The sequence below is a fragment of the Carcharhinus amblyrhynchos genome, chromosome 5 (assembly GCF_965287045.1).
Source record: "Carcharhinus amblyrhynchos chromosome 5, sCarAmb.v2.hapA, whole genome shotgun sequence".
In the NCBI taxonomy this organism is placed as follows: Eukaryota; Metazoa; Chordata; class Chondrichthyes; order Carcharhiniformes; family Carcharhinidae; genus Carcharhinus; species Carcharhinus amblyrhynchos.
Genome location: NC_137328.1, coordinates 3,769,897 through 3,793,228, shown reverse-complemented (window position 1 = coordinate 3,793,228; position 23,332 = coordinate 3,769,897). Strand labels below are relative to the sequence as shown.

General features: G+C 43.9%; 1 protein-coding gene across 2 annotated transcripts in view; it reads left to right on the top strand.

Moving 5' to 3' along the window:
* unc45b (unc-45 myosin chaperone B) overlaps nucleotides 1-23,332 on the top strand; it is a 50,334-nt gene that overhangs the window by 14,228 nt on the left and 12,774 nt on the right. For both annotated transcript variants that reach the window (XM_080189594.1, XM_080189593.1), the window contains exons 8-16: nucleotides 1,781-1,951; nucleotides 2,754-2,925; nucleotides 6,224-6,524; nucleotides 11,929-12,023; nucleotides 13,742-13,883; nucleotides 14,077-14,217; nucleotides 15,726-15,853; nucleotides 16,972-17,038; nucleotides 19,473-19,586. In XM_080189594.1, coding sequence (XP_080045720.1) covers nucleotides 1,781-1,951; nucleotides 2,754-2,925; nucleotides 6,224-6,524; nucleotides 11,929-12,023; nucleotides 13,742-13,883; nucleotides 14,077-14,217; nucleotides 15,726-15,853; nucleotides 16,972-17,038; nucleotides 19,473-19,586 — 1,331 coding nt within the window. The remainder of the gene's footprint in view (nucleotides 1-1,780; nucleotides 1,952-2,753; nucleotides 2,926-6,223; nucleotides 6,525-11,928; nucleotides 12,024-13,741; nucleotides 13,884-14,076; nucleotides 14,218-15,725; nucleotides 15,854-16,971; nucleotides 17,039-19,472; nucleotides 19,587-23,332) is intronic.

The following is a 23,332-nucleotide window of genomic DNA, read 5'->3' as shown; positions in this document are numbered from 1 at the left end:
CATGTTGGCATGGGCACAGAGCCAACCTGGCAGTGCCAGGGGGCAGTGCCAAGGCTCTGCTTGGCCATGTCCCTTGTCCCCTGAGGTGTAAGCCCTGGGGAGAGTCCCATGACGGGTCCACGTCCGTGTGAATCTATTGTAAACCGCACTGATGTGACATCACGTTGGCACGTTTGATGATCAGGCGAGGGGTCAAGATACTGTGGGGGGGGTTAATTATATTAGGATGCATATAAATGCAGGCAAATCAGGTAAACTTGGTGACATCACCAGGAAGGGGTGGGGGGAATCCACTGTGATTTCTGGGTTTTGAGCCCCTGTCAGCGTTTGCAAAGAGAGGGGAGTGGGCTCAAGGTCGCCCACAGCATGTATGTGGGTGAGTGTTTGTTTGAGTGAGACAGTGTGTGTGTGTCTGAGAGAGTATAGCTCACTCCCAGTTTGCACTCACCCTGACCCCATAAACAACAATCTCACTCAGCAGCTATGGGTGAGTGAATAAATATCCTGACGCACGGTTGGAAAAACATAATTTGACTGTCTCACGTTCTAATGGTCACCTTTATTAAAGACTCAGGGGGCAATCTTACCAAAAATTCTAAGGGGCAGGTGGTCTTACCTTCTTGCTCCACCGGCTGATGGGTGGGATGAGCAGTGAAGATTGCAAGAGAGCCGAAAAATCAAGTTCACACTACTCCCCACAAACCACAGAAACCTGCGCATGTGTAATGGCGCCCTCGGCTGCTATCAAACGGCTTTCAGGTGAGCCAGGACCCACCCACTCTCCTTGCTGCCAGAAACCAAGTTTGACCAGTTTCTTTTGATAAAGTCGGGTAAGATTTGATCTTAAGTCTCCCAAAAAAACGGTGCAAATTTCTCCTGTTTTCACACTCGTTCGGGATTTAAGATTGCCCCCTAAGAGCCAAGCAAGCAGGAACAACAGTGAATGAGGCAATTTGGAGCATTTTGTCTACATGCTGGCTTTATGAAAGAGTGGTCCAATAAATCCCAGTTTCCGGCTATTTCATTATAATCTTGTTAATGTTGCCCTTTCAAACATTTATCCAATTTCTTTTAGAGTCTGTTTCTATCACCCTTTCAGGTGGTTCATGTTTGTCATTAGAACAACTCCACTACTTTAGAAAAATTCTCACCTCCTCTTGTTCTCATGGGCGGCATGGCGACACAGTGGTTAGTGCTGCTGCTTCACAGTGTCAGAGACCTGTGTTCAACTCCCTGTTTGAGTCACTGTCTATGTGAGTTTGCATGTTCTCCCCATGTCTGTGTGGGTTTCCTCCCACAGTCTGAAAGATGTGCTGGTTAAGGTGCATTGGCCACACTAAATTCTCCCTCATTGAACCCGAGCAGACGCCGAGTGTGGCAACTAAAGGATTTTCACAGTAACTTCATTGCAGTGTTAGTGTAAGCCTGCTTGTGACTAATAAATAAGCTTTTACAAGTTATGTTAAATCTGTGTCCTCTGGCTGCTGACCTATCTCTCCCCTGGAGACAGTTTTTCCTTGTTTATCCGATCAAAATCTTTCATTATTTTGAAAACCTCCATCAAATCTCCTCTTGCCATTCCCTGCTCCATGGAGAACAGTTCCCGTTTCTCCAATGCCTCCATGGAAAATAAATCCTCCAGTACAATTTGTACCTTAGTGCAATTTTAGTAAATTTTCCTTGTACCTGTCCACAATAGTTGAATTTCTGGTTGTACATGTGACAATGTGAGATTTTCTGATGGCATCTAAGTTGTTTTAAATGGATTTCTTACCCCCAGATACCACGAAGGATGTGAAAATGATCATTGCCCGTCTTCTAGAAATGCTGACTCACAAAAGTGTCTCGGGGCATGGACGCGATCAAGCCCTGAACCTGCTAATCAGGAATGTACCTCGAAAGGACCTGGGCATTAAGGACAACACCAAAAGTTTGGATACAATCGATATTGGTGCGTACACCCTTCATAATTTTGTACTTTCAGATCTTTTGCCTGGCTAACTCGGGCAACTTTGTCTGCACTGAGTTTCGGTATCAGCAGGTCATTGTAAAAGAAAATATCTCTGTTTGTGCCCAATACCATGGGCTGGATTTTCCATACTCCCCACCCCCATGATCGATTTTGTGGTAGTGGAGATGGCTCACCTTCGGCTGCCTATGAGATCTACCAGTCTTGCCAATGTCCATGGCATTCTGTGTGAGTTGGCCACCCCCACGCGGGAACTGGTCATGGAGCTGGGGGTGGGAGGGTTGCCTTTGGCAGGACCAAAAGATCTGTGGATGGAAAGGACTGGAAAACCCTGCCCTATGAGTTTAGTGCAACAGCTCCCAGGGGAGCTGTGTCAACCCAACAGAAACTATCAGGGTTGACTATGCAACTTTCCTTTCACTTTGTCCCCACATCTTTCTTAGGAAGAGATTTCCAGGTTTCTATTACTAGTTGGATGAAAAAGTGCTTCCTGACATCACCCTTAAATTGTAAGATTGTTCCCCCTTGTTCTAGACTCCCCTGAGTAAATAGTTCCTCTCTATCCACATTAACTCTGCTTCTCTCTCCGCAAGAGCTGCTAGAATATTTTCAGCACTTTTGATTTTTATATCAGATTTTGCAGGTTTTTGTTGCATCCAGCAGTGATTTGCTCCCTCAGGACTTATTATCTGGAAGGGGTTTATTTGGAGAAGACGGTTTGGTGCGGGGCAAATTGGTTCATTTCTTTCCCTATCCAATTCACAAAGGATGTTTTCCCTTTCAGGCCTGAAGAAGATCTTGAAAGTTGGAGGGCAGATCCCTGAACTGCCCAACTGCTTGCCCCTGACTGACAATACCTGCCTCACTGCCTCCATCTTACTCAACAACCTTTACAACGACCTTCGCTGTGATGAGGAAAGAGCAACCTATCGAAAAATCTGCGAGGAGTATGTCACGTAAGTAGCATCATCAATCAGCTCAGTCATACAGCTTGGGGTTCAGTCTTATACATTACGGCTTTGTACATGCATGATGTGGAGATGCCGGCATTGGGCTGGGTGAACATAACAAGAAATCTCACAACACCAGGTTACAGTCTGATGGGTGTATTTGGAATCATGAGCTCTCGGTGTGCTGTTCATGAAGGAATTGGGCTTTAACCCAGTGTTGTGAGACTTCTTACTTTGTAAATGTGGTTAATGGAATTTTATGAATGGGCTTTTTCTCCAATGCACTGAAATCCATAATGGAACACCTGGACCTTTTTCCATGAAATTTATTCCGGGAAGTATAAATACTGTGTTCTGATTTCAGCAGTTAGAGTGTTTAGTCCTGGGATTCCAGGAGTGTTAGGTGCTGGTTGACTGAGAAAGAATCTGTTTACTGATAACAAAGTCAATGAGTGGAACGTACATCTGAGGATTTTGCAATAAACATTGCACTGGGCGGATTGAGAAGCAGGTTTGAATACAAGAATGAAATTCTGCTTTGAAAGTATTCCAGCCGTAAGATCTAAGGGAATATAATGATCTATTTCAGTGAGACATTGTTGTATCTATGGAGAGAGAATAGAGCTAATGTTTCAAGTTTGAAGGGTCACCCAGACTCGAAACATTGGCTCTATTCTCTCTCCGCACAGATGCTGTCAGACCTGCTGAGATTTTCCAGCATTTTCTGCTGTTTCAGGTTCCAGCATCCATAGTATTTTGCTTTCATCATCTTGTTGTATCTACCTGGGACTGGGTCATTTGCGGTGGGTCAGGTAACTATGGGAACGGAAGAGATATTTTAAAGTTTAAAGTTTATTTATTAGTCACAAGTAGGCTTACGTTAACACTGCAATGAAGTTACTGTGAAAATCCCCTAATCATCACACTCCGGTGTCTGTTCCGGTACACTGAGGGAGAATTTAGCACGGCCAATGCACCTAACCAGCATGTCTTTGGAGTGTGGGAGGAAACCCACACAGTCACAGGGAGAACGTGCAAACTCTGCACAGACAGTGACCTAAGCCTGGAATTGAACCCAAACAAACAAGTATTGAACAGGAATTAACCTTTTAAAACAGAAAAAGGCAGGGTAGATAAAGATAAAACTATTTCTACTGGTTGGAGATTCTAGAACTAGAGGGCATAATTTAAATATTAGAGCCAGATAGTTCAGGAGAAATGTTAGGAAGCACTCCTAGACACAAAGGGTGGGAGAGGTTTGGAACTCTTTTCTACAAATAGAACGTAGAACATAGAACATTACAGCGCAGAACAGGCCCTTCGGCCCACGATGTTGCGCCGACCAGTTAAAAAACAATGACCCTCTAACCTAAACCAATCCCTTTTCATCCATAAACCTATCCACGGATCTCTTAAACGCCCCCAAACTAGGCGCATTTACAACTGGCAGGGCATTCCAATCCCTCACCACCCTCTGGGTAAAGAACCTAAATGGCAGTTGATGCTAGATCAGTTATAAACTTGAAATCTGAGGTAGATAAATTTTTGTTAAGCAAAGGTATTAAGGTATATGGAGTTAGGCCACAGATCAGCGTTGATCAACCTCCCATCCATTGACTCTGTCTACACTTCCCGCTGCCTCCAGAAAGCATCCAACATAATCAAAGACCCCATGCAACCTGGACATTCTCTCTTTCACTTTCTTCCATTGGGAAAAAGATGCAAAAGTCTGAGATCACATACCGACTGACTCAAGAACAGCTTCTTCCCTGCTGCTATCAGACTTTTGAATGGTCGTATCATGCATAAAGCTGATCTTTCTCTTCATCCTAACAGTAACTGTAACACGATATTCTGCACCTATCCTTTTCTCCTCCCCTATGTATTTATGAACGGTATGCTTCATCTATATAGTGTACAAGAAACAGTGCTTTTCACTGTACCAGTATGTATGACAGTAACAAAAGTTTACGGTTTTAAAGGTTATTTATTAGTGTCACAATAGGCTTATATTAATACTGCAATGTAGTTACTGTGAAATCCCTTAGTCACCACACTCTAGCGCCGATTCAGGTACACTGAGGGAGAATTTAGCACGTCCAATGCACCTAATCAGTATGCCTTTCAGACAGTGGGAGGGAACCGGAGCACCCAGAAGAAACCCACGCAGATACGGGGAGAATGTGCAGACTCTGCACAGAAAGTGACCCAAGCCGGGAATCGAACCCAGGTCCCTGGTGCTGTGAGGCAGCAGTGTTAACCACTGTGCCACCCCACAAATCAAATCAAATCTCATTGAATGGAGGAACAGGCTCACTGGGCTGAATGGCCTGCTTTCTTTCCTATTGTCCCTAAAATGCATTTGACATAAGGAAGAGCTACCTTGGATATAATGAAACGCCAGCTCTGAAACAATGACTTGCACTTGTTTAAAGCCTCTAACACAGTAAAACACTTCACAGGAACATTACCAGAGAATTTTGACAATGGGTCACAGAACACTTATAAGATAGATGGTCAAAAACTTGGTCAAGGAAACTCTTAGAGGAGGAAATGGAGGAGAAGTGGTGTAGCGAGGGAGTGCCTCAGTGTCGGACCCAGGGAGCTGAAGGCATGGCCACCGGTGTTGAAGTGGAGGAAATTAGGAAATGTTACAAAACCAGAGTGGGAGGAGTGGAGAGATCTTGGAGGTTGTAAGGATGAGGCTGCAGAGATAGGGGGAGGGGTAGGTCATGGGGAATTTTAAAATCAAGGTTTGTCTGGAACAAAGAACAACAAAGAACAAAGAACAGCACAGCACAGGAATCAGGCCCTTCGGGCCTACAAGCCTGCACTGCCCATTTTAACACTCAGTGAGTGCCTTATTCAAGCTTTTCATCAAACGTCGAAATTTTCTCCTTTTACATCCATAGGGGATTTGGTCCACCTTGTTGGCCAATAAGGGGCATACACGCGGTGGGTCGTGCGAGGGCTGCTCTTGGATGTTGCTTCGAGAATTGCCTAGTGCTTCACGTCGTTAGTGTGCGCTTAAACTGGACCAACTGACGGGCAACACGACAGCTCAGTGACTGTCACTGTCGGCTGTGCAGGTACAGGGACCCGGGTCGGATCTCCGGCTTGGGTCAATGTCTGTGGGAGTTTGCACGTTCTCCCCGTGCTTGCGTGGGTTTTCTCTAGGAGAGAGTGACGGTCAGAGATGGGCGAATGGGAACTGCAGCAGGTGAGGGCATGGGCAGCAGGTTTATGGAGGGCTGATCGAGAGGAAGCAAACCTTTTTTTAAAAATCTGCTTATTGACACTACAGGAGCAAGTTTGACCCGAAGAACATGGAGAAGAACTTACACGCGATCCAGTGCGTGTCCGCACTCCTTCAGGGACCCACTGATGTTGGAAACAGCATTCTAGCCATGCAAGGAGTCATGGAGATGATGGTGGCGTTGTGTGGCTCAGACAAGGAGATTGACCAGATGGTGGCAATAGAGGCCATTATCCATGCAGCAAGCAAAGCCAGCAGAGCAACCTTCATCATTTCCAATGGGATCACCTTACTGAAGGACATTTATAAAAAGTCAACAAATGAGAAAATCAAAATCAGAGCCTTGGTGGTAAGTTTCATTAAACTTGCTGTCAATTTCCTGCTGATCTGTTGCACCATTTGTTCCAAATAACAAAATGTAATGCAACGATCCTCAATATTTACAGATCACAGAATCTCAGACTGCTACATTGCAGAAGGAGGCCATTCAGCCCATTGAATCTGCACCAACTCTCTGACAAGAGTATCTTACAGGCACCTTCTAACCCATCCTATCCCCTAAGCGTCTTATCTTAGGACACTGAGGAGCAATTTAGCATGGCCAATCCACCTAACCTACACATCTTTGGATTGTGGGAGGAAACAGAGCACCCAGAAAACCCACACAGACATGGGGAGAATGTCCAAACTCCACACAGATAGTGAACCAAGGCCAGAATTGAACCCAGGTCCCTGGCGCTGTGAAGTGGCAGTGCTAACCACTGTGCCATCATGCCACCCATATTTTACTCTTTCTATCACTTATTGTATTTTTTATATTTTAACTTGGAAAAATGATCGATTATACACATACCTCAGCCATGACAGAGGTCGAACTCAAAGAAATAAACCTCTGAATTGATTAGAATCAGGTGGACAAATTACAAACCGTTGAATGGGAGGATTGTGTCCTATTGGATAGCACCCCTATTCCTGGGCCAGAAGCCTTGGGTTCAAGTCTCGCTTCAGGACTTCTTGGCCATGGAAGGGTTGTTCGTAATGTGGTCAAACAGGTTTATTGTCAGCCTGTAATTCCTTCCAACGCACTTGTTGACAGATGATAAAAGTGGGAGAGCTTCCTGGTGGGCCATTTTGCAGAACACAACCACAAAACATTGCCACACTTTGCCAGGTATAACCATAGAGCAATTCAATAGTAGACCCTGGTCACCAATGCCCTCCTAGAGCCTGCCTTTTGAAGGAAGAGGTATTATGCAGGTCACATCCTTAGTATGGATTAATAACCACTCAGTTTCTGCAAGTTGTATTCATTTGTAGGATATCACAGAATCACAGGGTCCTACAGTGTAGAAGAGGACCTTCGGCCCATCGAGTCAGCACTGATGCATGAAAGGCCCTGACCTTCTCACCTAATCCCACTTGCCAGCACTTGGCCCATTGCCTTGAATGTTATGGGGTGCCAAGTTCTTATCCAGGTACTTTTTAAAGGATGTGAGGCCTCCACCCCACCAACCCCACCCCGTCCCCAAGCAGCACATCCCAGACCGTCACCACCCTCTGGGTAAAAAAGTTTTTCATCAAATCCCCCTAAACCTCCCACACCTCACTTCTAACTTATGTCCCCTCGTAACTGACCCTTCAACTAAGCTGCTTCCTATCCACCCTGTCCATGCCCCTCATAATCTTGAACACCTCAATCAGGTCACCCCTCAGTCTCCTCTGCTTCAGAGAAGAAAACCCAAGCCTATCCAACCTCTCTTTATAACTTAAATGTTCCATCCCCGGCAGCATCCTGGTGAATCTCCTCGGCACCCCCTCCAATGTGTTCACATCCTTCCGATAATGTGGCGATCAGAACTGCACACAGTACTCCAGCTGTGGCCTCACCAAAGAAATCAAAGACAAGAAAAAAATAGGTTGAGTCATTTGGACATAAGGACACCAATAGAAATCCTCAATACTTCTGACTAATTTTTATTTTACTTTACAGAGAAATTGATAACTGTATCTCAATCTCGCTAGCAAATGGTTCAGTTACAATAATTTGGAATGACAAGCGATGAATCAACACTGATTTAAGCTGATTACTTTTGAGCTAAATCCATTTTCAAGCATACTAATCAAACTGCACAAAGTTACCTCTTAAATACATCAAGGATTAGCTTCTAAAACAAACTTTAAGGAATTCTAAAGTTCTGCCCGATTGCACCGGTTTGTTGCAGTGTTTGCTTCAATGATGCACAAATAAAATTGAGTCAAAATTTGGGCAAAAAACGCACTCAGAAGGAATGTAGTTTGGGTGTAATTTACATTAGCACTGCCAAGATGTACATTTTACACCTTCAGGCTCTATGTAGAATTGTTTTGCAACACCAATGGAACTCCATTATTATCATAAGACTTTCCTTATCATGTAGTTTAATAGAATCATGCTGGTGTTATCTTGATACAACATCATCGTTTATAGTGAAAAATGTAGACACGATTATAGCTTTCTGTTCAGCTCATGTGGAAAAGACAGAGAACATTTGTCCCCTGTCATCAAAATGTAACAAATAATTTTAATTTACATCATTAAGCCCTTTAAAAATGAGATATTTACAGGTATTTCACAAATTAACCTCATGATAATCAAATTCTTGTGAGACCTTTTGGTTTCATTGAATTTAGAGTCATAGACTCCCTACAGTGCAGAAGGAGACCATTGGGCCCATCAAGTCTGCACTGACTCTCCTGAACATTTTACCCAGACCCTCTCCCCATCCCTATCCTTGTAACCCATTATTTACCCTGTTAATCCACATAACCTGCACATCTGGGTGGCATGGTTACAGTGGTTAACACTGTTGCCTCCTGGGGTCACTCTTTGTGTGGAGTTTGCATGTTCTCCCCGTATCTGCATGGGTTTCGTCCGGGTGCCCAGTTTCCCTCCACAATCCAAAGATGAGTGGGTTAGGTGGATTGGCCATGCTAAATTGACCATAGTTTTGGGGAGATCAGCAGGGTAAATGTATGGGATAGAATGGGATTACTGTCGGTGCAGGCTGTATGGGCTGAATAGTCTTCTTCTGCACTGTAGGAATTCTATGGATTTGTGATCCTGAGATACTAAGGGACAATTTAGCATGGCAAATGCACCTAACCTGCACATTTTGGACTGTGGAAGGAAACCAGAGCACTCGGAGGAAACCCATGCAGACACAGGGAGAATATGCAAACTTCATACAGACAGTGACCCATGGCTGGAATCGAACCTGGGTCCCTGGTGCTGTGAGGCAGCAGTGCTAACCACTGTGTTGCCAAGCCACCCAGCAAGTCTACAAGTTTGGAAATATTTTCATACAGTCAAATATCTTACACTTCCAATCTTAACCTGGTTTTGAGTGGTTCCTTCAATTTGGTCTCTTAATATCAGCTAACATTGTCTCAACCTATTCATTCTTTCCAATTAATATTTTGTTAACACACTATTATATCCAACTGAAAGCACTTCTGTATTTTACTGAGCTTGTTTCACAAATTACATGGGATTTACAGCACAGATGCATTGATTTGCCCCAACTGCTCCCTACTGATGTTTGTATCCACATGAGCTGCTCCCAACCCCCCTTCACCGCACTCTATCAATCTCCTATTCCTTTCTCCATCACTGTTTAACTACTTTCCCCTGAAATGTAGCTATGCTATTCCTCTCAGTCACTCCCTGTGGGAGCGAGTTCCACATTCTCCCCACTCTCTGGCTCAAGAAATTCCTCCTGAATCCCCTACTGGATTTATTGGTGATAATCTTACATTGAGAGACCCCAGTTTTGGTCTTTCTTGTCAGGTAGAAACTTCTTCTGTAATTCTACCTCGGCGAACACCTTCATAATTTTAAGGATCTCTTTCTGGCCACCTCTCAATCTTTTATCTCAATAAAACACTTATTATATTAAGGCCTTGCTTTTTTAATCTCCCCAGTCTCAATTGGTAGAACACAGAAAAAACATGGTACACGCTGAGTTTAATATTATTTACAATATTCCTACTCTTCTGCTCAAAAAAAGCGATGAAACATATTAACATATACCTTCACTAATGAAAGAATATTTAACTTGCTGTTTTCCTGCCAACTTAGTTGAACAACAACCTCCTCTCATTTCTTCAATGGGAATAAATGAAAGGGAGCTGATTTTCTCACAATATGTATTATTCCATCTCTAGAAATCGACTCTATTTGTCAGTTACTGAATGGGCTGATTATAATTTTTAGTGATGGTGGCACAGTGGCACAGTGGTTAGCACTGCTACCTCATAGCTCCAGGGACCTGGGTTCGATTCCCGGCTTGGGTCACTGTCTGTGTGTAGTTTGCACATTCTCCCCATGTCTGTGTAGGTTTCCTCCGGGTGCTCCAGTTTCCTCCCACAGTCCAGAGATGTGCAGGTTAAAGCTAGAAGTTTATTTATTAGTCACGGGTAAGGCTTACATTAACACTGCAAATTGCCCCTTGGTGTCAGGGAGGTTAGCAGGCTAAATAGGTGCAGTTACCTGGATAGCGTCTGAGTGTGACTGTTGTTAGTGCAAGCTCGATGGGCCAAATGGCTTCCTTCAGCACTGTAGCGATTCTATCATTCTATGATACATGTTTGCTTCTTTCCTGTTTGATGATTTGGGGGATGCAATTCTCCCAGCCTGCTGTGCTGCCCTAACTGGGAAACATCAGTGGAGGCCATTTAGTGAACTCCCTGCTGGGCGCCACTGCCTCTGTGCGTCTCCACCTTCGAGTTTTTTGCAGTAATCAGCCCCCTGCTGGAAAATTTGAATTTCAATTTCATCACCAGCTCTGCAACAGAAGTCTCCAGGCCCGCTAACATCTCCCCCCTCCCCCACCAGGAGTGGTTGACTCCAACGGGGTTTATAATAGCTCCCCACGCATGGGGACTGGTGGCCCGATCCCACTGGAGTGAACAGGGGTCAAGGAAGACCCTTCAAGAGTCTGGGGTTTGGTGGGGGGGTGGGGTCACCCTGGACACTGCCAGCCTAGCAGTGCCAGCCTGGTCCCCTGGCACTGCCCAAGGGGCAAACAGGCCATGCCCGCAAGGCACCTTGGCACTGTCCACTGGGCATCAGGCCATGCCAAGGGAGTGGGGTAATAGGGGGTTGATCGGTGGGGGTGGGGTGTCCTGCGGCAACTCTGTATAGAGATCAGCGGCAGAGGGAGGGAGGATGGTGACTGGGGCTGGCCATCTGTGTGTGGGGAGGGGGGTCGGGGTTGCTGGGGGTGTTGGGGCTGCAGGGGGAAGGACGTCAGGAATTGTGGAGGGGGTTGGGGGTCGGTGAGATTGGGCTGGCGGGAGGTGGGGTGGTGGTCATTGAGTCTGACGCAGAGAGATCCGGGAGGCTAACAATCAGTGGGTGGGGGTTCAGAGGGGTGGTGATGTGGGGTCACAGGGCTGGACAGCGATTGGGAGACCGGCAGTGCGAGGCTACTGCCGCACATCGATCTTGGTGCTGACAGATCGGCACGTGCGCAGTGGCCCACTCAGCGCAATACTGCCGGTCTCTCCGCTGGGAATAGGCCCTGCCCCTGATTTTCAGAATGAATCTCACTAGGGCACTCTTCAGCGCTCAGAGTGTGAGAGATTCAGTCTGAAAATCCTGTTAAAAAACAACGGGAATTACTCTAGTTTTTACGCGAATTTGGCAAATAGAATTTTTTGGGGAGAATCGTCCCCTTGGTTGTTTAAATATATTGTGTGTTTATTACCAATAGGGCCTGTGCAAGCTTGGATCAGCAGGGGGGACTGACTACAGTCTGAGACAGTTCTCGGAAGGTTCTACTGAAAAACTTGCAAAACAATGCAGAAAGTAAGTATCTTAAGTACAGTGTTATAACAACAACTTGCACCTTTTAATGTAGTGAAAAGATCCCAAAGTGCTTTGCTATCAGACAGAATTTGACAGCAAGCCTGTATGAGGCTTGGTAGGACAGTGAGTTGACTAAAACTTGGTCAAGGGAATGTGTTTTCGGGAACTGCTAGGGAGAGAGGGCAAGAGACAGGGATGTTTGAGGGAGGGAATTCCACGGATAAGTTTCCAGCCAGATGAAGGCACGGCTTCTAACGGTTTTCTTTATTGTTTATGGAATGTGGGTGTCGCTGGCTGGGCCAGCATTTTATTGTCCAATCCTGAAGGCATTTGCTTTGGGTCTGGAGTTACGTGTAGGCCTGACCAGGTAAGGATGGCAGATTTCCTTCATTAGTGAATCCGATGGATTTTTACTACAATCGCTAATGGTTTTAGGGTTATCATTAGAGCTTTTTTTAAAAAAAATTCCAGATTTTTATTGAATTCAAATTTCACCACCTGCTGTGGTGGGATTTGAACCTAGGTCCACCATAGCACTAGTCTGGGCCTTTGGATTACAAGTCTGTGCCACTGTGTGCAAGAGGCCAGAATTGGAGGAGCTTAGAGACCTTGGGAGGATTGTAGTTCTTCAGGAGATTATAGGGACTGGAAGGGTAGCACATGGAGGGATCTGAACTCCAGGATGAGGAGTTTAAATCTGAGATATTGCTGAACCCAGAGCCAATGTGTGTAGATTTCCATATTTTAACTTCCACGGTTGGAACATTGCAGATTGTACTTTATTAATTCCAGCTTTCTGTGACACTCAGATCAGTTGGGTATTGAACGGAAAATGATCTAAAGGGCTTGATAGGAACATTGTTCAAAGTGGTTCTATGATATTTTGAAAGAATCTTTATAAAATTTCTTGGTGTTTTCAGCAAGGTGTTTCCAAATGAATAACTAACAAAATACTTAATGAAATTAAAGTTTTGTGTTATATGAAGAATTGAAGATTACACATAATTTTACACCATTACATATGTTTGTGGACAGATAGAGGGTATTATTTGGTTTATATTGTATAGAAAATATTAAATAAAAAACAATATTTTCAGGAATTAGGCTATTTAAGAAGGCTAAGATAAATAAAAGTACTTAAGAATATTTTATACGTTTACATATCTATGCATCTGTCTGTAAGTGTCAACTGTAATTCAATGGATAGTATTCTCGCTTCTAAATCAGGAGGTTGTTGGTTAACTATGAGAAAATCACTTAGAATTATAGAATCCCTACAGTGCAGGAGGAGGCCATTTAGCCCATGAGAGTCTATACTGACCACAATCCCACCCAGGCCCCATTCCCTTAACCCCACATATTTACCCTGCTAATTCCCTGACACTAAAGGGCAATTTAGCACGGCCAATCTACCTAACACACAATCTTTGGACTGTGAGACGAAACCAGAACACCTAAAGGAAACCCATGCGTACATGGGGAGAATGTGCAAACTCCATACAGACAGCGACCCGAGCCTGGAATTGAACCCAGGTCCCTGGTGCTGTGAGGCAGCGGTGCTAACCCACTGTGCCGCCCCTTAACCAACACCAACACTTTACTTTCCAATGCCTGATTTGAATGTCTCTCTTGTTCAGCAAACAAATGTAAATGAAACGAATTGATGTGAATCGGATGAAATATTTTTACTGCTAAGTTTAATTGAATTCCTTACTCAGATGGCTATGCAACCAAAACATTGACACACGCACGAGAAAGTGGGCGATCGAAGGCATGGCTTACCTGACATTGGACGCCGATGTGAAAGATGATTTTGTGGGGGATGAGCCAGCAATGCAGGCAATGTTTGAGCTGTCGAAGGTAGGTGCTCTCCACTTTTTAATTTCTATGCATTAAACAGTGATACCCCTCTCCCACATTATAGGACAACGAATCCCTGGAGAAATATGTTAGTATCGGTTTTTAATTTGTTGCATAGAAAAGGTATAAATCAATAATTTGATGGTTTCTTGAATTCTATTGTCTACAATTTATCTGCTCCTTCTGTTCACAGTCGGCTGACAAGACAATTCTTTACGCTGTAGCATCGATCCTGGTGAACTGCACAAACAGCTATGATGTAAAAGAGAAGATTCCAGAGCTGGTTGAGTTGGCCAAGTTGTCAAAACAGCACGTACCTGAAGACCATCCAAAGGTAAAAGAATAGCAAGACTTACATTTATATAAAAAACAAAATACTGCGGATGCTGGAATCTGAAACAGAAAATGCTGGAAAATCTCAGCAGGTCTGACAGCATCTGCGGAGAGAGAATAGAGCCAATGTTTCAAGTCTGGATGACCCTTTGTCAGAGCTGAAGACAAAGAAAATCGGACAAGATTTATACTGTAAGAGTGAGGGACACTGAATCATAGAATCTCTGTAAGAAGTCTGACAACACCAGGTTAAAGTCCAACCAATTTATTTGATAGTGAACTCGCAAGCTTTCAGGGTTTGCCCCCTCGTCAGGTGAATGGAGAGTTCCGGAAGCTTGTGAGTTTACTATCAAATACATTGATTGGACTTTAACCTGGTGTTGTGAGACTTCTTACTGTGTTTACCCCAGTCCAACGCCGGCATCTCCACATCGTCACAGAATCTCTACAGTGCAGTAGGAGGCCATTCAGCCCATTGAGTCTGCACGGATCACAATCCCACCCAGGCCCCATCCCCTTTGTCCTGTGTCCCCACCTGCACATTTGTTGTGCCATTTACACATTCCAATCTCTTAATGGATGCTATTAGCACCATTCTCAGTCTTAATCATCAACATTTACATTCCTTTTGTTTCTTTGTCTGTGACATCTTGACCAATTACACAAACCCTCCTCCCCCACCCCCCTCATCAGCACGAATCTTGTCCTATTTCCTTTGTCTTTAGCTCTGGTGTGGGTTATCCAGACTCGAAACATTGCCTCTATTCTCTCTCCACAAATGCTGTCAGACCTGCTGAGATTTTCCAACATTTGCTGTTTCTGTTCTTACATTTATATAGCACCTTTTAATACCTCAGATATTCCAGAGCATTTTACAACCAATGAAATGTTTTGGAAGTGTGGTAACTGTTACAGGTAGGAAACACAGCAGCTGATCCGTTCCCAGCACACTCTCAGCAACAGCAACAGATAATCTTTCTTTCTTTTGATGTTCCCCGAGTGAAGATAACTGTCCAGGTCACTGGAGAACTCTTCACTGTGATACTTCTGGAATTTGTTACATTCGCCTGAGAGAGCAGATGGGCTGTCTCAGTCGAAAGACTGCACCACTGCCAGTGTAGCACTCCCTCTGTATGGGTGCTGTGTGGGTCAGCCGGGATCTCTCAGCTCCGGAGGGAGAATTGAATCTGGAACCTTCTGACTCCAAGGTGAGAATGGGACCCACTGAGCCCTGGTACACACACACACACATACTCGTGCACACACACACATGCATATGGACACACACACACTCAAACACACACACACACACATACACACACACACACACACACACACACACACTCAAACACACACACACACACACATACACACACACACACACACACACACACACACACATACCCACACTCACACACTTTTTTATATCAAATGTTTGAATAAAAGAAGGAATTCATAAAATGTTAGCTGATTGTAACAATGAGCAATGGCCTCTGTTGGATATTACAGGATAAAAAAGACTTTGTGATGTTGCGTGTCAAGCGTTTGATAAAGGTTGGTGTTGTGTCTGCGCTCGCTGTCATGCTGAAGGCAGACAGTGCTATCCTGACAGACCAGACCAAGGAGCTTATGGCTCGGTAAGTTATCCAGTCCTGTTTGCATGAGAATGTACAGAGAACCGATGCACAGTTAAAGCTGAACAGGCTGACTGGGTTTCAGTTTAATATTACTTCTGAAGGTCCACCTGGTCTCCCAGGTGAATGACAATCTCTGAGGGTGCAGCACTCCCTCAGTGAAGCATCAGGATAAATGAGAGTTCCAAATATTGCAGTCAGGTGGAAATGCCTGGGCTTTCAAATCAGAAACAACTAGATTGGCACATGAATACTATAAATCAATGCAGCCTACAACAGACACAATTACTAATTCCCATAGCTACCTAGCAAGGAGGTTCTTTTAAAGAAAGATATGCATTTATATAGCACCTTTCAGACATGCCAAAGCACTTTTATGATTTTGTTGAGGATATATGTTAGCCAGGAGAACCAGGATAATTCCCCAGCCCCTCTTCAGAAGAGTGGCCCCACACATTTACCACATTAATCTCCCTAACCCACACATCTTTCGTCACGGGGTTAGCACTGCTGCTCACAGCATCAGGGACTCGGGTTCGATTCCCAGCTTGGGTCACTGTCTGTGCGGAGTCTGCATATTCTCCCCGGGTCTGCATGGGTTTCCTCCGGGTGCTCTGATCTCCTTCCACAGTCCGAAAGACGTGCGGGTTCAATGCATTGGCCACGCTCAATTGTCCCTCAAACAGGCGCAGGAGTGTGGAGACCAGGGGGATTTTCACAGTAACTTCATTGTGCTGTTAATGTAAGCCTACTTGTGACTAATATATATACTTTAGTTTTGAGGGGCAATTTAGCATGGCTAATCCATCTAACCTACACATTGGATTGTGGGATAAAACCAGAGCACCGGAGGAAACCCACGCAGGCACGGGGAGAACATGCAGACTCCACACAGACAGTGACCTTAGGCTGGAATTGAACCCGGGTCCCTGCGCTGGGAGGCAGCAGTGCTAACCGCTGTGCCACTGTGCCAGCCCATTATCTTGTTTAATGTGTGCATCATTAAGATCACTGTAACATATTGTTATAGAATTGAATACAATTTTCACATTAAAAAAGCCCTGAGGGTTTATACCTTTTCCTGAACTGTTTCTGAACCTAATTTCTCTTTGTATCTTCAGTGTGTTCCTTGCTCTGGTTGACGATGTTAGAGATCGTGGCAAAATCATGGCACAGGGTGGTGGGAAGGTAATTACATTGAATTGCATTGAATTTTCCGGCACAGAAACAGACCATTCAGCCCAACGTCTCCTGGCTGGTGTTTATGCTCCACACAAGTCTCCTCCTAGCCCTCCTTCACCTTGCCCTGCCAGCATTACTGTTCCCCTCCTTTCCCCCTCACCTATCCATCCAGCTTCTCACATAAGTCACCTCACCCAATCCTTGTGGTAGCGAGTTTCACATTCTGAGCCCTCCGTCCGTGAAATCAGTTCCCCTGAATTCCCTACAGGATCCATTAGTGACTATCTTATCCTGGTGGCCCCTCGTTCTGGTCTCCTCTACAAGTGGAAACATCCTCTCTATATCCAAACTCCTCCATTATTTATAAAGACCTTGGATCCTGGCTGGAATTGTCAGAGTTCCCCCGTGGCTGGGATTCTCCGGTCCAGCTGCAGCGAATGGAGTTTCGGCTGAGTGCCAAATTCTCCGTCCTTGCTGGTGGGGCGAGTGAGATTGGAGAATCTTGGTCATATTTTAGTCACTTCTTTTCTCGAGAAAAGAGTCCCAGTTTATTCAATCCCTTCTGAAAAGTGTAATCCTTCAATCCTGAACCATCTTTGATGTGGTGTTAATATTTAAAGTTGGACATCACATTATAGCTAACTAAAATTAACAATAGTTACACCAATGATAGCTGTGGTGTTGATGTGTTACTGCTCACTCAGGGAGTCCAAGCTACCATGATGGCATGCATGTCTACATACATGTTATCATTTAACGCTACAGATAGTGATGGTCGAGATTCCAACTTTCTTTCTGTTACATGGCTGGTCCAGGAAGCTTTTCCATTCTTGCTGACAACCATTGGCATGTGTTAGCAGGGTTTACAGGTTGACACTCAGCCTGTTTGGTTGAGTACACACATCCCGTGTGGCCATCAAGTCCTTTTTATTTATTCATGGCTCATGAACGTCACAGGCTGGGCCAGAATTTATTGTCCATCCCTGAAGGCATTTAAGAGTCAACCACATTGCTCTGGGAATGGGTTGAAGGGTTATGGGGAGAAGGCAGGAAAATGGGGATGAAGAGCTTATCAGCCATGATCAAATGGCGGAATGGACTCGATGGACCCAATGGCCTAATTCTGCTCCTATATCTTATGAGCTGATAAGGAGCAGAACCTCCCACTCCATTAGCTATGGGACAAAGTAAGACAGTGAAAGGTGTAAAAAGTCATGCACTTAAAATGCAAGGGATAGTAAATGCAAAAACTATGTTAAAGAAAGGAAATAGATCTATAAGGTACTTTGCATTCCCTCAGTCTGCTTTACAATTGCTAGAGCAGGTGCCTTTGGTCAGGAAGGTTGTATTAGAGGACCCTGTGGTTGCCTGGGTTTCCTCCGGGCGCTCCGGTTTCCTCCCACACCCCAAAGATGTGCTCTTAGGCTGATTGGTTTACCAAATTGACACTATTCTCCCCTGAATCTGGCTAAGTTAGGGGTTCCATTTGTAGACACGCAGGGTAGAATAGGTGTAGGGTGATGCGGCGGCACGGGCTTGTTGGGCCGAAGGGCCTGTTTCCCGTGCTGGGTTGTTCTTTGTTCTTTGTTCTTTATTACTAAGGATAACCATCTAATTGAAAGATGTCCTTTTGTCATCTTGAAATCAACGAGAAAGAAACATTTCAAAGGCATTGAGGACAGGATTGGGAAATAGGATTTAGGTAAATGGCTCTTTCAAAGAGCTAGTATAAATGCGATGGGCTGACTGACCTCCACTTGTGCTGTAAAAGTTCTAAGATACTACCATCATAGAATACAAAAGCAGGAATGTACTGCTGGGGCTTTATCAGACTCTGGTCAGACTGCATTTGGAATATTTTGGTCCCCGTATCTAAGGAAGGATGTGCTGACCTTGAAGAGGGTCCAGAGGAGCTTCATAAGAATGATCCCGGGAATGAAAGGCTTGATGTCTGAGGAGCGTCTGAGGACTTTGGGTTCTTACTCGATGGAGTTTAGATGAGGGGTATCTCATTGAAACTTACAGAAGATTGAAAAGCCTGGAGAGTTGGATGGGGGAAAAGATGCTTCCATTAGGAGGAGAGACTCGGATTCAAGGGCACAGCCTCAGAGTAAAGGGACAAGCCTTTAGAATCAAGATGAGGAGGAATTTCTTCAGCCAGAGGGTGGTGAATCTGTGGAATTCATTGCCACAGAAGGCTGTGGAGGCCAGGTCATTGAATGTATTTAGGACAGAGATAGATATTTTCTTGATTGGTAAGAAGATCAAAGGTTATGGGGCAAAAACTGAAGAATGCAATAGAAAAATTTATCAGCCATGATCGAATAGTCTAGCAGACTCAATAGTCCGAATAGTCTAATTCTGCTTCTATATCTCATGGCCTTATGGTCTTATCTCTCTGTACACCACTTTTTCTCATTTTGTCCATTTTCTTATTCAGACTTTACTGCCTCTCGCCCTACACGGCACTGACGATGGTAAAATTAAGGCTTCTCATGCTCTTGCCAAGATTGCTGCCGTCTCTGACCCAGAAATCGCCTTCCCTGGAGAAAGGGTGAGTGAGAATCTCATTTACAGTAACCGAGCGAGGGAAATATCGGGTGATGGACAGGGACCAACGCACTGGCCTTGATTCAGATTCCTTGATGAATGGGGCGTGGGACTCACTTTAAGGGAATCCTGGTTAATTTCCGGCACAGTCAAATTGGACAGATTGTGGAGATTTGATCTCTGATCCCAGTGCCACGCTGTAGTTCCACTCACTTACCGGGGGAGCATGGAAACAGCAAAAACACTGAATAATGTAAATTTCTCTCATCATTTCTCAGTCAGATCCCAGGCCCGAATTGGAAACAAAGTCAATAACACATCAAGATGAATTGTTTTAATGATGTTTTTGATTGGTATTACATTGGAGTTCAATAGCTTATCCTAAAGGACTTTTATAAAAGCTTGATTGCTTTTTTTTCATTTTCAGACATTGATTAGTTGGATCGCTGCATGGAATTGAGATGTGCAGAGTGCTACAGATTGTTTTTATCAGTGTGTGTGTGTTATTAGAAGGCAGTTTCCAACACTGTTCGGAATGCAACCCATTCCTCTGAAAGAAATAAATTTTGAATGTGAGTAAATTGTGCCAGGAATGCACAATTAGATAGGATGCATCTGGGAGAGAAAGGCTTAGAGTTTGTGATAGTAATGGTGGTGAAACTATCAGTATTTGCTGTTGCTAATCCTCTGAAACTGACAGGAAAATCTGGAGTCCAGATAGGTGCAGTTAAACATGGAAAGCCAGAAGTTCCTGTCAGTGATTCCATGCTTCTCAACAGGTTGTGCTGTTGGCATTTATAGCTAAAAGAATAGAATATAAAGGGAAGGAACTATTCTTGCAACTATACTAGGCATTGGTGAGGCCACACCTGGAGTATTGTGCACAGCTTTGGTCCCCTTATTTAAGGAAAGATGTAGTGGCATTGGAGGCAGTTCAGAGGGGATTCACTCAATCGATTCCAGAGATGAGGGGTTTGTCATATGGAAAGAGATTGAACAGTTTAGGCCGATACTGTCTGCAGTTTAGAAGAATGAGGGGAGATCATATTGAGATATACTAGATAATAAAAGGTATGGATAAAGTAGGCGTGGAGCGGATGTTTCCTCTTATGGGGCATTCTCGGACAAGAGGTCATAGTCTTAGGATAAGGGGTAGCAAATTTAAAATAGAATTGAGGAGAAACTATTTCTCCCAGACGGTTGTGGATCTGTGGAATTCTCTTCCCCAAAGTGCGGTGGATGTTGGGACAGTGAGTAAATTTAAGGAGGAGATTTATTAGGAGACTTTTAATTGGTAATGAGTTGAAGGGGTATGGGGATTAGGCAGGAAAATGGAGATGAGGGACGTATCAGCCTAATGATCGAATGACAGAGTGCATTTGATGGGCCCAATGGCCTAATTCTGCTCCTATATCTTATGAACTTATGATGTTCCACATCTATAATCAATTAGAAATCACTAAACTGATGGGGGCCTCCGCTTTTATGGTGTTCATCTTGCTGTAAGAACTCTTGTAAAGTTACATCTTGATGAATGAGGAGTTACTTGTTTTTTAACAATGTACTAAATTCATTATTACTGCTGAACAGCCTCACTGACCCTGAAAATTAATTTAATATTTGAAGACTGTCAAATTTATCCATCGCAACAAAAAATAAAATCTGAATTAAAAAAAAGTTTAATGTTATTTCAGCTTTTACATTAACCCTATGTGTAAAATTTTAAATGAATAAAAGTAAAATAATTAAGTGCTGTTAATTTCCTGGCTTTCTGTCTGTTAGAAGACTTCAATGTGATTGGCTGTTTGACAGCATCATGGTTGGACACTTGGATATCCCTTTGACTTGTTAATATCATTGTCAACCAATGATTCAGACTTGGGTTTGTGTCAAGAGATTGTGGGTCTGGGTTCTGCTTCAAGAATTGCACACTTTATCTTAGCTGGCAGTGCAGTAGTGAAGGAGTGTTTCACTGTTGTGGGTGCTGACTTTTCAGGTGTCATATTAAACTGAGGCACTGTTCAGTCTCCCATGTGAACATAAAAGATGCTATTTCAGAGAAGAAGTGGGGAGTTCTCTGCAGTGTCCTGGCTGATCTTTCTCCCTCTATCAAAAGAACCAAAAGCAGATGATCTGGTCATTATTACATTGCTCTTTCTGGGAACTTGCTGTATGCAGATTGGCTGCTATCTCTCCTACATTAAGAGCCTGGCTCTGTGGAAAAGTATTCTCGTTGGTACTTGGGGGTGCTAGAAACTGTTTGCAATGAACGGAAGTCTTTTTAAACTGAAAAAACCTTGGAAAGGAGGGCAGCTTTAGGGCGAATCCTTTGAAAGCTTTTTGTCACAGCATGTTCACAGATTGTTGATAGTTTTTAACACAGTAGGTTCAGCCTGTTGTTAGCTTTTAGCAAATTAATCCTTGGCTTTCTTGAGTTCCCTGTCACAGAAGGGCACCTTTTTGAGATGATAGCTGTGTAATTAATACAATTAAAGGTTTGTCATCAGCCTTGAGGCAGACATAAACAGCTGCACAGCTCTGACAAGGTATAGTTCCCACACTCGGAATAATCAGGTCAATATCCTAGGGTATCATTCTGGAAAGTAACCTACACGCCTGTTGGTTCTTGTGACTAGGCATCACTTTATGAAGATAGGGGACTTCAGGAGAGAAAGTAGGCCAACAAGTAACCATTTTTCTAAATGCAGCCTCCACTGGATGTACCATTCTCACCCACTCCAGGCAGCGTTGTGTATCGGGTGATTGACACTGATCATTGCATGACCATAGTTGTCATTGCAAAGGTGTCCCTTGAATCATATAATCGTCTTGCTGTTTCAGGCAATTCAACTGTCTGCCTCTCTCCCACCTCATCCTTCTAAACTCCACCGAGTACGGACTCAGACTCCTTAACTGCTCCTCATATGACAAACCCTTCATTCTAGGGATCATTCTTGTGAACCTCCTCTGGACTCTCTCTAAGGCCAGCACATCCTTCCTTAGGTATGGGGCCCAAAGCTGCTCAAAATATTCCAAATGGGGTCTGAACAGACCCACCCTATGACACTGAAAATTAATTTTGACAAGTGTGGAGTCTCATTCCTTCAACTTTTATTTACTGTTGAAGATATTTTTAGTGTGTTTTTATTTACTTTTCTTTTTCTCTCTTTAAATCCTATCTTTATTTCTCTCTCTCCATTTTGCTTTCTGTACCTGATTGGATGTTGTATTAAATATTTTAACCTTCAGGTTTAGACACAGTCATAGAGGTTTACAGCATGGAAACAGGCCCTTCGGTCCAACTTGTCCAAGCCACTCTTTTTTTAAAACGCCTAACCTAGTCTCAGTTGCCCGCGTTTGGCCCATAGTCCTCTATAACCCATATAATGTGCTGCCTATTAACATTTCTTCACTCTGGTTAGGGAGATACAATGTTGGTTTGCCCTATTAGATAAGTTTGAGATGTTCTCTAGAAGGTGCTGAGATTTTGGAATTATGGCTTCCCAGTAATTCCCAGTGCAAAAGCCTATGGAAAGTTAATGGGTGAGTATTAATGGAATGAATGGCTGGCTTTGTCTATTTGCCACAGAGAGAAAAACCTGGCCAGAAATGCCTAGGAAGCACTTTTTAAGATTAGACACATTAAGACCCAGGTCAGAAACCCCAGGATATTTTATGAAGTTAGCCTAGACCCCAATATTTACATTTGATTTTGAGATTAAGGTGAATATAAAGTTTTTCACTCCAGGT